This window comes from Zerene cesonia, chromosome 3 (assembly GCF_012273895.1).
Source record: "Zerene cesonia ecotype Mississippi chromosome 3, Zerene_cesonia_1.1, whole genome shotgun sequence".
Classification (NCBI taxonomy): Eukaryota; Metazoa; Arthropoda; class Insecta; order Lepidoptera; family Pieridae; genus Zerene; species Zerene cesonia.
In genome coordinates, this window is record NC_052104.1 from 5,109,270 (window position 1) to 5,123,127 (window position 13,858).

Below are 13,858 nucleotides of genomic sequence, written 5' to 3' on the forward strand. Positions count from 1 at the left end.
ACGAGCAAACATTTAAAAAGAGAATGAATAAAATTCTACACCAATTTTTACATAATTCCCAGGAACAATGACCAATTATTTTGAACAGAGAGTCCTGGAAAGCGTTCGTCGTATAATCGATATGCAGTAAAAATAGCGTTTGTATTTTATTTACAACAGTAATGGCATACATCCATAACTGTCTGCTGCCGAGATGCCTGCGGATATCCGCGGATGACTCACTGAGACGACCCCTGTCCGTTTTGTTTGCGATTCTTCCCCTTGTTAACTGAATTATGTTTAAGAAATACGAGAGCTTCTTATCTCCAACCCTCTGAATAAATTTTGCTTTTGAAGAATCTCAGTGCGGTTAAGTGTTCGTCATCTCTGTTATGTTTTCAATTAAATTTGTTTTTATCTTTGAAAAGTTCTTGTTTAATAGAATAAGTACAATGGCATTGAATTTCATAGTTAAATGACGGCTTGCTATTTTCGCTTCAGTATTTTCCTTTGATGGTAACAATTATTAATTATTAAATCTAGATAATAGGTACCTATCTATTATCTAGATTTAATAATTTCATAGGTATGAAAGAGTACATTTTCTTCATTTATTGAAATTGATACGAATTGTTAAATCCAAAATTGTTTTCTTGATTAAAATCTATATTTTTAAAATCTTTATTAAATATAAAGTGTTTTTGAGTTTTTTATTTGTTATTTCATTATTTTATAGATAGATTCTGTATGTTCAAATACTTCATCACCATAGCGAAAGATTAAAATTGAAAAGAATATTTATCAAATCTATAATAAATATGTTGATAGTTCAAATACAATAAAAATTCGATCGATAAAAACTCTTTTTACTAGTTGCCATCAAACTCAATAAAAATGCTAATTGCAATCTCCACTCACCTGTCGTACTGCAGCAGGCCGTTAACGCTATCCATATTACACAACATAAATGTAAAAAAAGGGTCATTTTATAGTCGTCATATAAAATGTAAGGTGATTTATGCGTTGTCAAAGTTCACCTATGTTTGATCGTAGCGCGTGTAAAGTCGTACGTAGTTAGGGCAAGCGAGCGTGCCATCGCGGAGCGATCGTCGGAAGCACTGCCGCGGGGTGGTGCCTCGCCGCTAACTACCCCCAGCCAGATAAACAAGGGCGAGAAAACTGGGTACTCGCAGACAAACCGTCTCGCTAGCCTTTACGGCACCGAATAATGCTATACTAAAATAAGACAAAAGACGTATAACCGACGAGCGTTCCGACGCGCTAGACGGCTCGCTGTCAAATATGCATAATACGAATAATAAACGAATGATAAATTTACTTGAATGAGGCGCTCGCCGCTGATGATTTATTCTAGCGTATTAGCAATTTGAAATTGCATCCTTGTTTATTAAGTTGAGTTTTAGACCGATGATTGTTATATTATCTTGCTGGAATAGTGAAAAACTTTACTCTTATTTAAATGTAAATGGGCTACAATTAACAATAACAAGGCGAATGGACGTAAATAACATCAACTAAGAAATAACTTTTATAAGTGTTATATTTCAATAATTGTTATTAATATAGTTTGAGACGAAGTCGAATTTCTAACGGGTCATAACTTGATAATAAAATATATGTAGTTTTTTAACACTTTGGACATAGTGTATTTATGGGAAGCACGCTTAATATTGTTAAATTTACAATGTAAGTTGTTATATTGTAATTTTTGTATATGATGATCGTATCTGTGTTTTGTATACGAGTAAAATGCTCATATATACTATAGAGTAATAATACTATGATGGTAACGCAAAAAATATTATTCGAAATTAAGCATTTAGAAAAGAGCATAGATTGTGTGTATTTCTATAGTTGTTCTTTTATATTGATAAAGTATTTCCAAAAGAACCATTGAGTAAATTATGCGCGTAGACCATAATTTACAAAGGCAATATAAATTCAACATCCACTCGGGAGTAATAAATTTCAAAAAGTGTTATCTTGAAACATTAATTGCTTATAGATAAAAGCTAAACGTAAATTTTTATAAACATGACACGGGCTAGCAGTGATATAGAGAAAAACATGGGGGTTTTAAAAGTTTTATCTTAAAAGGATTGGTTACGTCCCTCAGCGTGAATCAGCAGACATAATATAAACAGTAACGAGTGTCTGAGAGTTGAATGTGCAGTGTTATTGCTGTATCATGCACATGGACGATGTGTGTCGGACAGCCATATACACTTTAATGTAGACTATCATAATAGCGTTCTTCTCGAGTACACTTAAATATACAGTGCCAGCACACATATATCATCACGAATATTGTACGATTTTAAGTGAAGCTCACGTTTATTGACGTTTCTAAAACGCGAGAAATGCGTGCAGTGTTCGAAATAAAAGTGTTTTTTATCTATCCTACTATCCTTTAATGTTATAAATGCGAAAGATTGTATGAACAACCATAACATAGGCTATTTTTATCTGGGTTTGATGCGAGTGAATCCGCAGGATTCAGCTAGTATCTAAAACATTCATCTCCTGTATAAAGATTGAAATATTTTATAAAATCTAGAAAACTTTTCTATTATATGTCATAATTAACTTAATTATAGATTTTATGCGATTGATATGTCTTCGATTGACTGCAGTTTGACGACTAATGACTGTAATTATGAGTTTCCCTAGTACATACAATACGCTGAAAAATATTGAGTAATGTTGTATTTTAAATGATTACTTTCTGAAGTGTAAATTATTAGTTCGATTATCGAATTCTAATAATGATATTAAAGAAGTACCTTCTATTGAGTACCCATTGAAAACAGTGGTAAATAGCTCCTAAGGTCCATACGCCGGCGTCTTGCTAGAAGTATCTGTGCCAATCGGAACGGATTGCGTCATTCGACATGAAAATTTATGGGCCGTTCAGTTTTTTCTGGATGATGTGTGATTTGATCAAGTAATGGCTTGAGGCAGCCGGCGGGTCGCCGTTTCGTCGCGCCGCACTTAAGTTTATCGACCTTGTAGGATAATGATGTTGCTTGTCGTTGTAACGTTGCAGTGGAGGATGCGCTTAAAGTAATGGCTCGTTTTGCTCCTCGGGATTGTTCCTTCCTTAACCAGTTTGTACTTTTATTATGGTACTAAATTATTTTTTGTTTTTATCTCACCGGATATTTCTTTGGACTGTGCCTTTGTGTTCGAAAATTGCGTTCGAAATTTTTTGCGAGAGACAATTATGTGTTATAATCGGAGCGAGTGAAGCGAGCCTTATACTATCCCACAATTATGCAGCTTTATGGTACGCTTCACTGTGAAACTTTGACACGTATAATAGGCTTAGGTTTTGACACAGCACTTTTTTATTCCCGTCTTGACGTGAACAAAAACTGCTGTATAAAAATGTTAAAACATTATTAAAATACTAGCTGACCCCGCAAACGCTGTTCTGCCTTACGCTTATCATTTAGGGGTATGAAAACAAAATTTCATAAGATTCGGTCCAGCCCTTTCGGATGAGTTTATAATTAAAATTTTGAGACGGAAATTTTATATATAAGATAATTATATTTATTCCAAAAAAAACATTAGCTACTTATATTGTTGACATTATAATTTAACAAAATAAATGCATCACGGGCGAAAGTCATAAACCCTAGGTATTGATAAAAAAACATTATTAATTTCAATGAGAAATTAGGAACTGGCTGTAGGTGTAGATTACACCTCCATACCATGTACTCCATGTACCTATAGATATGGAGTCCATAGAAAAATACATCGTAAAATATAACATGATTGAACGTTTATAATATTATATCAAATGTTATTGTTTAATTTTGCTTACTCATGAAGAATTTCGAAAAATCCTAATAAAACATCCTAATAATAATTTAAAATATTGTTGGCTAAATTGACCTCAATCCTTCGTACGCTTTGGATTGAGGGTTTAGGTTTATATTAGCAATAAGTACCTACAACTTATTAAAAATTTTAATGCTATATTTTTGTCTTTTATTAGATGTTAAGAAAATTATTGCGGTTATACAATGTTTCAGTGTTTCAGCATTTTGAAATGAGTAAATGCTAGTTGCTTCTATGAAAACTTTGATTTGACAATATGTAGCTACGCAACTCGCTACAACATCTATAGCTGTACATGTATTCAAATTTATTACAGTATTTTAATTGCAAACATGCCTTTAATAAGTTTTCAGTCTCCTTTGTAATATAAAAGTAATTTTATTAAAACATAATAACCAACTGCATACCTTACAATGCATTCCTTATCTATAGATAAGCGCGATGTTATGCGCAATATTTTACAACCGACTTCAAAAAAGGAGGAGGTTATCAGTTCTACTGTACTTGTTTTGTTTGTTACCTCATTATTTTTTCCTGGATGAACCAATACTTATAATTCTTTTTAATTTGACACCTCACATATGGTCTTATTTATAATATACTAGCTGCGCCCCGCGATTTTACCCGCGTATGTCCGTATCCCGTAAGAATATCGGGATAAAAAGTTGCCCATATGTTATTCCAGTTGTACAGCTATCTATGTATCAAATTTCATTTCAATCGGTTCAGTAGTTTTTGCGTGAAAGAGGAACAAACACACACAGATAATTACAAACTTTCGCATTTATAATATTAGTAGGAGTAGGATATTTATGCTAGCTTTCCGCCTGCAGCTTCGCCCGCTTGGAATTCGGTTATATCGCGCGACATGGTAAGGAGTAGCCTATAGTCTTTCCCAAGGTCTGGACCTAAAACTGAATCTTCTAAAAAGCATGGTAGGTCCTTTCCCAAGTTCAGCTCCATCTCCGTATCAAATTTCATCAAAATCGGTTTTACAATAACGAACTTTCATACAAACTTTATTCCCTATTTGAACCCCTTCTACCATTTTTTCGCGATAATTTCCTCTGTCCATTCTGGGGTATTAAAATATCTCTATAACAAATTGCCATTGCAAATTGGTTTAGTGGTTTAGGCGTGATTAAGTAACAGATAGACAGATTTACTATCGCATTTATAATATTAGTATGTAAGTGCGTATTAACATAAAAATTTTATTATAAAAAAATTCGATCTAGTTGATTTGGTCTGACATTTAGAAAAATAACTGTCAGTATTAGTTTAACTGTCCCTGTGTCCATCATGCAGACATCTTCATGTTAGGTAAAATTACAAAATTCAAATCTGTATGGCCGTGAACTGAATTGATGTACAGATAAGCAATTTAAATATTTCGCCCGCATTTCATATATTCCACGCTATCGGGAGCGTTCCATCTCTTTGATAACATGGCTCCACATTCCATATTATATGATTTCAATATTTTTCCACTTGATCGTATCATTTCTGTTATTTAAAAACTCACCGATGCCAATACGATCCCATAATAAGTTTCACATAAAGGTAAATTCAATTGGAACCACCCTGTAAGTCCGCAGTTATTTTAACAGTATTCATTTAAATATGCTTACGCTTAAAATAACTTTTAACAAAATAAATTTAACCATCGGTAAGTGAAATATTTTCGGGACTTCGCGCCAACAAAGTACATTATATTATCCGATAATTACATTCAATAAATTACACGGGGAGCCCATGTGAATCATTTAATAAAGATATAGGTACATTTTCGTTAAACAAATGATACGCTTTTTTTGTTTGAACATAAATTAATTCATATTTTGTCCTTATTCCATCGTGTATGTAATTGGCAATTAGATTTCATTGAATCGTAAGTAAATCTAAAGTCAACTTTCTAATATTCACGCGTGCTAATATTCACGCATTGCACTGATATAAAACTATAATTCAAATAGATATAAGCGTCCACATTTATATTAACTAGGGCCAAAAATTAGAAATTGCATTCAGGTAAGTTTAATAATTTAATGTGTCGACTTGAAAGTTAGCGCTCCGCAGACATCGTAAAAGTTTCGTATGAAAGTTGGTAAATCAGCAAGAAAATGCAGATTGAAGGAAAGCTATTTTCAACAAAACGGTCCGCATCGGCTCAGAAATTGGTTCTTCTTCCCGCTCCACTGGCCGATGAAAGTTGCTACGCTGAAACATTTTTATTATTTCGCCGTACAACTTGTTTTGTGATAGGTATTTCGTTTTAATCTCCGGAGCAATTCTGTTATGCGATATTTGTGATATTTCTTTCATATTTCAATATGAATGATACCTGATATGTGTAACATTTAATATCGGATTCACGTTGACGTTATAAAACTATTTGAGCCCTCCTTGCAAAGCGAATTGTAATATTTTAATTGTCAGACTGATGATGTTGTTAGGCAATCGTTTTCGCAACAAAATATTTACAGAACAAATTTGTAATGTTAAGTGATATTAATTATCTCGACTCCTGTTTTAACATTTATTTAAAGCATGTCGTAACTTCTTAACGACCATTATGGGAAACGCTATCTAATATGTAAATATAGATTTTTTTGGCTTAACGGATTCAAATGATATTAAAATGTTACGTGTTAAATGTTACTATGCTCGGTATGTCGAGTCTATCGCAATAGAATAAGTTTATAGAAACAAGACCGAAAAATTGTGCAATAAATCGTACGGAATAATACTTTTTTCTGTTCTGTTCAACTGTTTATTTTTGTAATTGCACAGAATAAACACGTAATTTTAAAAGCGGAATTGTACAGAACCTACAATTTCGTTTCTCAACCCCAAGTCATAATAACGGTAAAGGGTCTCCGGAATTCTTTATTGCCACCTCACCGCATTTGGTTTCAACACCTTCGCATACGGATTTATTAGCCTTCACGGTTATGGTGAATGTCTCACTCGGTGGGCTTTTGTGAAATTGTCCACATTCCGGTTGGAGTTGTGCATACTTCGCCGCTTCCGACCGTGTGAGCAATTCTGTAGATGTTCGAAAAATGCACCTCCTCTCTGCGATACTTTTATTTCTCGGATCTCCAATACACCCCGTTTTAATAGCTTTCGCCGATGTTCTTTGAAGTAAAGGAAAAATAAGGATTTTCCCCGTAATGGTATGCGCAAGGCTACCTATTATAAATCTGTGAAATAAAGCTGTTATAACTTGCATATTTTGTGAAAATATTCTTTTGCATTTTATTTTCTGATTAGATTATGAAGCACACGAAGGTTAATCCATATTTTCTTCTTGCAAGCGCACATAGGCGGATATATAGGTATGTTTTAAACAAGACGCAGCTGTGTATTTCGTATGCATTTTACGAGGCTTTTATCAAATTTGAAAAGCATAGCCCGTTTCATCTAGCGTGTACTGAGCAGTAGCATTCTGAATTCATGAATGTTTTATTGCGGAGGCGACGCGGAGTTAGCGAGAAAAATGCGACGCCATCCATTCCCTCTCGTCACGGACACTAACTGCGTATTCTGTTGTTTGGATTTAGTGCGAAAAATGCGAGTTCTCCTTCTGTAATGCAATCTTTTAAGCCATTGATTTATTGCACTTTCTCTTTCTAAAGTGTTTTTATTTCTTAAAGGGGAATCGAGATATTACCCGGTTTCTGTTGTCATTGTTTATTAAACTCGAGGGTAATATTGAATGTCGTGTAACAGATTTTTATCAAAACAGCGATCTATATTTTATTTGAAACTGGCTTTGTAGTTGACTGTGCTATGAGATAATTTATTTCTTTATATATGCATCAAGGTATATAAGATTTCTTCTTTATAAGCAAAAAATAACTTGAAAGATTTTTTATTACTATTTTTGACAATATAAATCTACATATATATATATATAACATTTGACCAATTGCGGATTATTTTTACAAGCGGTCTGCTCCAGCTTAGCGTATCGTGCAAGATATATAATCAAATAAATAAATACACACATATACTTAGCCTATATAGAGCACTCAAAGATTATGCATATATTCAATGATAAAAGAATTTTTGAAATCGATCCAATAGTTCCTAAAATTTGCGTGTTCGAAGAAACAAACAAACTCTTAAGCTTTATATTATAAGTATAGATTATTACTTCTCCTAAACAAAGTAAAAAATAGATTACAAGTTATATACATTGTAGTAAATTCGAGGAATTTATCGTCTTCAGCTATCTTGTTTTTTTTTAATCTGATTTGAAATTGTGTAACTTTGATATAAAACAGCAACTTTACTGTTTTGTTAAAGTATAGAACGGTCCGACGTCTTACTTTTGAAACTTAAACAATTATTGTAATTAAATTTAGCGTTTCTGGAAATAAGTTTTCCATCTCCATCGTTTCTGTTGCCTTTTTAAAATTTAGAGGCTTAAAGTGTAACATTGAACACATATTTCGAGTTTTGTTTATTCGAAATCTTGCTTTTCCAGTCCAACTTATAAGCCCTATCTTATTTTATCTAAATAAAATAAGATAGACGAATTATAAGGAAAGAAGCAGTTTAATATTTCATTATTTATTCATTAAGGCATGCTCAATAAATGGCGATTTCAAAAATGCATATGTTTTAAATTAAACAATATTTTATAATTGTTTTCTTAAATAAAAAATCATCTTTTTAAACGACTTTCTCAAAAACGAAGGAAATTCTCAAATCGATTGTTTTATTTGTGTCACAGGAAATTATTGTCATTTATTTGGTCCCATTTGTTAGTCAAGAGTGACCTGGAACGTTAATTTTTAATCTTGTACTAAGGACGATATATTTTATGCACACATGATATTATTATCCTTACTTATTAGTTTAGGTATAAAATAATAATGTGTCGTTACTGTTAATAATATAAAGTTTCGTAAATATGTACGAATGTTGTATATTTATTTATTTGTCTTGTTTATTTTATATTTAATACAAAGCTATGGTAAATTGTACCACCTGATTTTTTTGTTATTTATTTCCGATTTGTCTTAGAGAGATGTCTTATAACGATAAAAGCGCCTTCTGTGCTTTTTATTGTTCGTTTCGCTCTTTAATTAATTGATAAGGTTTTATTAAACAAATCCTACCCTAACCTGTACATTTACTTATAAAATGAAATGGCCGACCCATAAAAACATGTAAATGAGCATTGGTAAGCACCGCCATATTTTCTTTTCGATTTTATTTTTAAAGCTCCCTCGGCTATAGTTAGCTGGAATATTAATACATTATTAAGTAAAATATTATCTATCTTCGAACGTAATATGATTTTCAGAAGAATAATAAATTAATATTAACATGAAATCTGTATAAGCACAGCTAGTTTTATTTATATAGTAATGTTTTTAAAATGTCAGTTGCTGCAGCAGAAATCAAATGACAACGAATTGCAGCACTAAACTACCGACTAGATAACCATAAATTTCATACAATAAGTTAGTTATCGAGCTTGTTATTCTGTGATGTTTTCGAATATTATCTTGGACGTTAAAATTTTATATAACGTCAATATGTACCTGAACGGAATTATTATTAAATGATCAAATTGTACGTACGTTTGTATTCAGTGCACACGTGTAGCTTGTTTACTTGAGATACCGAGTGTGTACAAGTGCTGCAAACGAAACGAGAAGTACGGTGAAGCGGCTAACTTGGCTACTCTCCACGGACATGATTTAAATGTACTATTTAACGAACCAAGAAAAACTACATTTACTCCCTCTTGTATATTTTGACTAGTCGATTTCTTCTTATATCCTTTTTTAAATTTAGAATATGTTGTAAAAATAAGATTAATAAATAAACGCAAAGCACAAGCAATAATAATATTTTATTATTCAATGCCCATCCACAATAAGATAATGGTAAAATGATCTCAAGAGCGTATAATAAATGGCCTAATTTTTTACACCGCTTCCTAAAATACCTATAGCCATACAAAATCCAATGAGATTATAACAAGACGTAGCGATCGGGGCGCCAGGATTACATTAGCTTCAGAACGTCAATATCGTTGGCTGTTAAACTTTATTGAACTCTTAAATTATTTTATCGCCATTATATTTAACACGAAATTTCTTTAAAGGTAAATTGTTCCATGGCCACTTTAAAGGTCTGGGAACTTTACTCATAACATTAAATTGTTCAAATATTTTTAAAGTCAGTTTCAATGAAAAAACCTGCAAAGTTTCCTCCACTAGGTAGATATGTCTCATAAAATAAGCATTTTAAGTGCCACTCGAATGATAGCACAAGATGATATTTTATTTTATGTGATAGGGATAGGTTACTAAACACTTTTTAAAGTGAGAAATTTTGAAAGAATAGAAAAATTTTTTTCTATTCTTTCAAAATTTCTCATTTATAAAGCATTTCAATGCTATAAAACTAAAAATTAAACTTTTTAAAGTGTAAAAGATATATTGTTATAATCTACTCAAACAGTGAATGTGGTTTGTAAAGTTTTATGGCTGAATAAACGAGAATTAGATTACATTTGGTCGATGTTATATTTCGTTTATTTTATACTTACGTGGTTATATTTTTTTAAACGTATACAAGTAGATATAAAATAAATAATCATATATTCTCTACAGAGTTGTTGTTTATCTGGAAAGTATCATTACACTTCGTTACGGACATAGTATTTTTGTCATAACGTTTGCTCACTTTATATTATTAGGTTTTTATAATAAACCAATATATATGCAATTATGGATGTTGCCTTAAGTTTCTATTTGTGACATATTATTAAATTATAGGTATAATAAAAAGTAGAATAGATCTTCACTCGCGCACATGTGGATTACAAAAGTATATACGTAATATGCTAGGCCATAATCACTCTGTATACCATTCTCTGATCCGGTCATCCCAAGTTATTACGTAGTTTAATAATATCAATGTATTAATTGTTAGAAATATATAATAACGGAATAGGTATAGCGCTATCATTTGATATAATACATATTCAGTTTATCATATTACATATATCTAATGATATAAAATATTTACCAAATCAAGTGAAAAAAAGGTATATTTTTTGAAAACATGCATTAGGGAATTTGTTGTTTTAAAAATTCACAATAAACGTTTAAGGTATCTCCATCTAGTTTATATTTTGTCTTTGGTACAGAGTCGTCTCAAGAGACTCTGTGCATCTAAGTGGGGCTAGCTAAAACAGCTTGTTAATCCTGAACACAAAATGGCCTAAAGTAAATACAGAAACTGGTCTAGATAGCGACTGGTAATTTGTAATGGGTTTTACCAGATTAAAATCGGAATGTATCCATTATATTTAATCTTTTTTGGTCGATCTTTTTTATAATCATATGTTATAGATATCGGATTCCCAAAAACAGGACTGAAATTAAACCATCATGTTATTCCATTTCATTGCATCATAAAGTTTTTAGTTATTTATTTACACAAGAACTGACGGAATGGAAGTTTTCTTTTTTCAAATAGAGAAAGTAAATTAAGAACACATAAACCTTTGAAACTCGACATCTACTTCAAACATTCCGGTTATTACCAAAAGCTCTTATTAATAGGCTTGTGTGTTGTAGCTAAGTAACATTTTTGAAAAATTTGTACGAAGCAGTTGGAAGGGTCAATCAATTGACTATATTTTTTTAATCAAGAGTATATAAAACCTCAACAATCATAAGTGCTTATAATACTATTCATTTGTTCAACCAAAAATAGTAATACCAATTTGTAAAACCCATTTAAAAGTAAAAAATTCTTTATATAATTTATAAAAACTATTCAGATAATAACGGCGACTGTGAGCGTAATAAAAATAAAATAACCAATGAAATTTTATTGACATATACAATGCGAACCGTACACATACTTCAAAAACTGCACAAACACATTTTTAAAAAAGGTTTTTTTATTCATTTGCGTTGGAACTCGATCTAATTTTGCTAAAGCACTAATGCATGCAGCTTTATAGGTTATAGTTATCTGCATCACCCAAAACAGCTCGGAACGGTAATTACCATGAAATTATGAGATCGTCATTGAACACAACGTCCTATTAACAACGGTTGAATGAACTTGTTTGACTGAAAATATATTGTTAATTCATAATAAGGCTTTGTAAGTTGACTGATGGGCTCGCATGGACGCGGACGCCTATTGCGTAATCGCGCGCGATTTGAAGACGTAAGATTCTGGTAATTTAAACACTACACTCGTGATATGGGCAGGTTGGTAAGGAAATGAAATGAAATATTGAAATGAAAAGAAGAATTAAATGTTTATTCTTGTTTTATGTTTACTTTAGAATTATTTTTCTATCCACAGCTATTCTCGATAATACTTAAATGACTACTGACAATAGACTATGATTCTAATTTATTTAACAATATTTTGCAACATTAATTTAACAGAATATACCCGTCGATCGTGATGAGTTTAAGTTTTCTTAAGGATAGAACTGTAGGTCAGGGCTACATTTTTTATCTGCAAAATTAACAAAGGTTCGTTCAGCAGTATTTGTGCGAAGAATAAAATCATCCATTTATATAGTAACCTTAGTACCTATCCCTTGTAATGTGCTTTTGCTTTAAAAATAAAGGGCGGGTTTCTAATTCAGAAGACTTCACACATAAATGAAAATGGTAATAAAAATAAGTGAAATTATTATTTTTGCAAGCTGAGATAATTCTTAGATCCAGACTGCAGCCGTTTCAATAACGTCGACTCGCACTCTAAAAGTCTTTCTGAATAACGAAGGGGTTCTTTTATGTGAAAGGGGGCATGAAAGGAAAACCATTTTTTTTAAATGACGGCCAAGGGTCTATCTTGAATATGCAAAGGCTGTCGCATCATTCAACATCATTAGACTGAAGAAATAAGACCGTCGGGTTTTGAATAACTCCTTTTATTATATAGCCCTAATTCTTCATAGAAAGTTCGGCTCTATTGAAGAATTTAAACGGTTAAAATTCGCTCGCAAATAATTTGTTGACATATTTAGTTTTAATTTCTCTAACAGAATATTTTTACGTAAAATATTGAATACTTTATATCTGGATGCTAATTGAATAACTTATTTTCCTAATCAGATTTGGGATTTAGAATTCATTATCTCTTGTTTAACTGATAAAATTTTATAATTTTGTTAGGTTTAATTTGATGCTTTGTAAAATACTGTGTTTATTTATTATGGGGCATTAAGCTTTTAATATAATTTTAACAATAAATAATGAGATTGGTATTAATTATCAACATATGAATTGAATTTTTAAACATAAAGCATATTTTTAAAAATTCAATTTTAGAAATCATAGTCATTCAATAGAAGCGACATTATTTTTATTTAAAATAAAAATGATGTTTCATTGAGTTCATTTCGAAGTTCCACAATTTATATTAAAGATAATACAATAGCTGTTGAGACATCGCTACAATCTTAACCTCATTAAAATGGAAACGTATTTAACCTACAGAGACGGGTAGGAACACTACAATACAAATAAAACGGCGGACAATAAAATCAAGTGGGTCACTGGATATCTGACACGGAACTAATTCCCACAATATTTTAATCCAGCGAAATACAAAGGAGCCCAATTTGCATAAACCTCGGCTGTTTGTTTCATGCGAGAACTGTATCCGCTTTACTGGGACTATTTTGTACTCAATTTATCTGCAAGCGCAGGGCGCCCCCACTGTAAACATTCTATGCTGAAATTTTAATGGCGATTACATTGTTTATGCGTTCATCAATATATATTATACTAAGCGGTGTTAGCTATTAAGTGCTATGAACTGCTCTAGTGGAAATCGATAAGGCGATTTAAACCATTACAAAGTACTGTCGAATGTAACGTTTATTCGTTAGGTATGGTTTAATAAATGCATATGGATTAGATTGGATTATTAGTCCATGGTATATTTATGGAAAAAAGATCGCACAAATGTTTTATACTTTTGTATGATATAAAATGTT

The 13,858-nt window shown here is 31.7% G+C and overlaps 1 protein-coding gene across 2 annotated transcripts in view; it reads right to left on the reverse strand.

Annotated features, from left to right (window-relative positions):
* Positions 1–1,263, reverse strand: part of LOC119839481 (lachesin-like) — a 32,494-nt gene extending 31,231 nt beyond the window's left edge. For both annotated transcript variants that reach the window (XM_038365764.1, XM_038365763.1), the window contains exon 1: positions 898–1,263. In XM_038365764.1, the coding sequence (XP_038221692.1) occupies positions 898–964 (67 nt within the window). In that variant the 5' untranslated portion in view covers positions 965–1,263. The remainder of the gene's footprint in view (positions 1–897) is intronic.
* Positions 1,264–13,858: the final 12,595 nt, after the last annotated feature.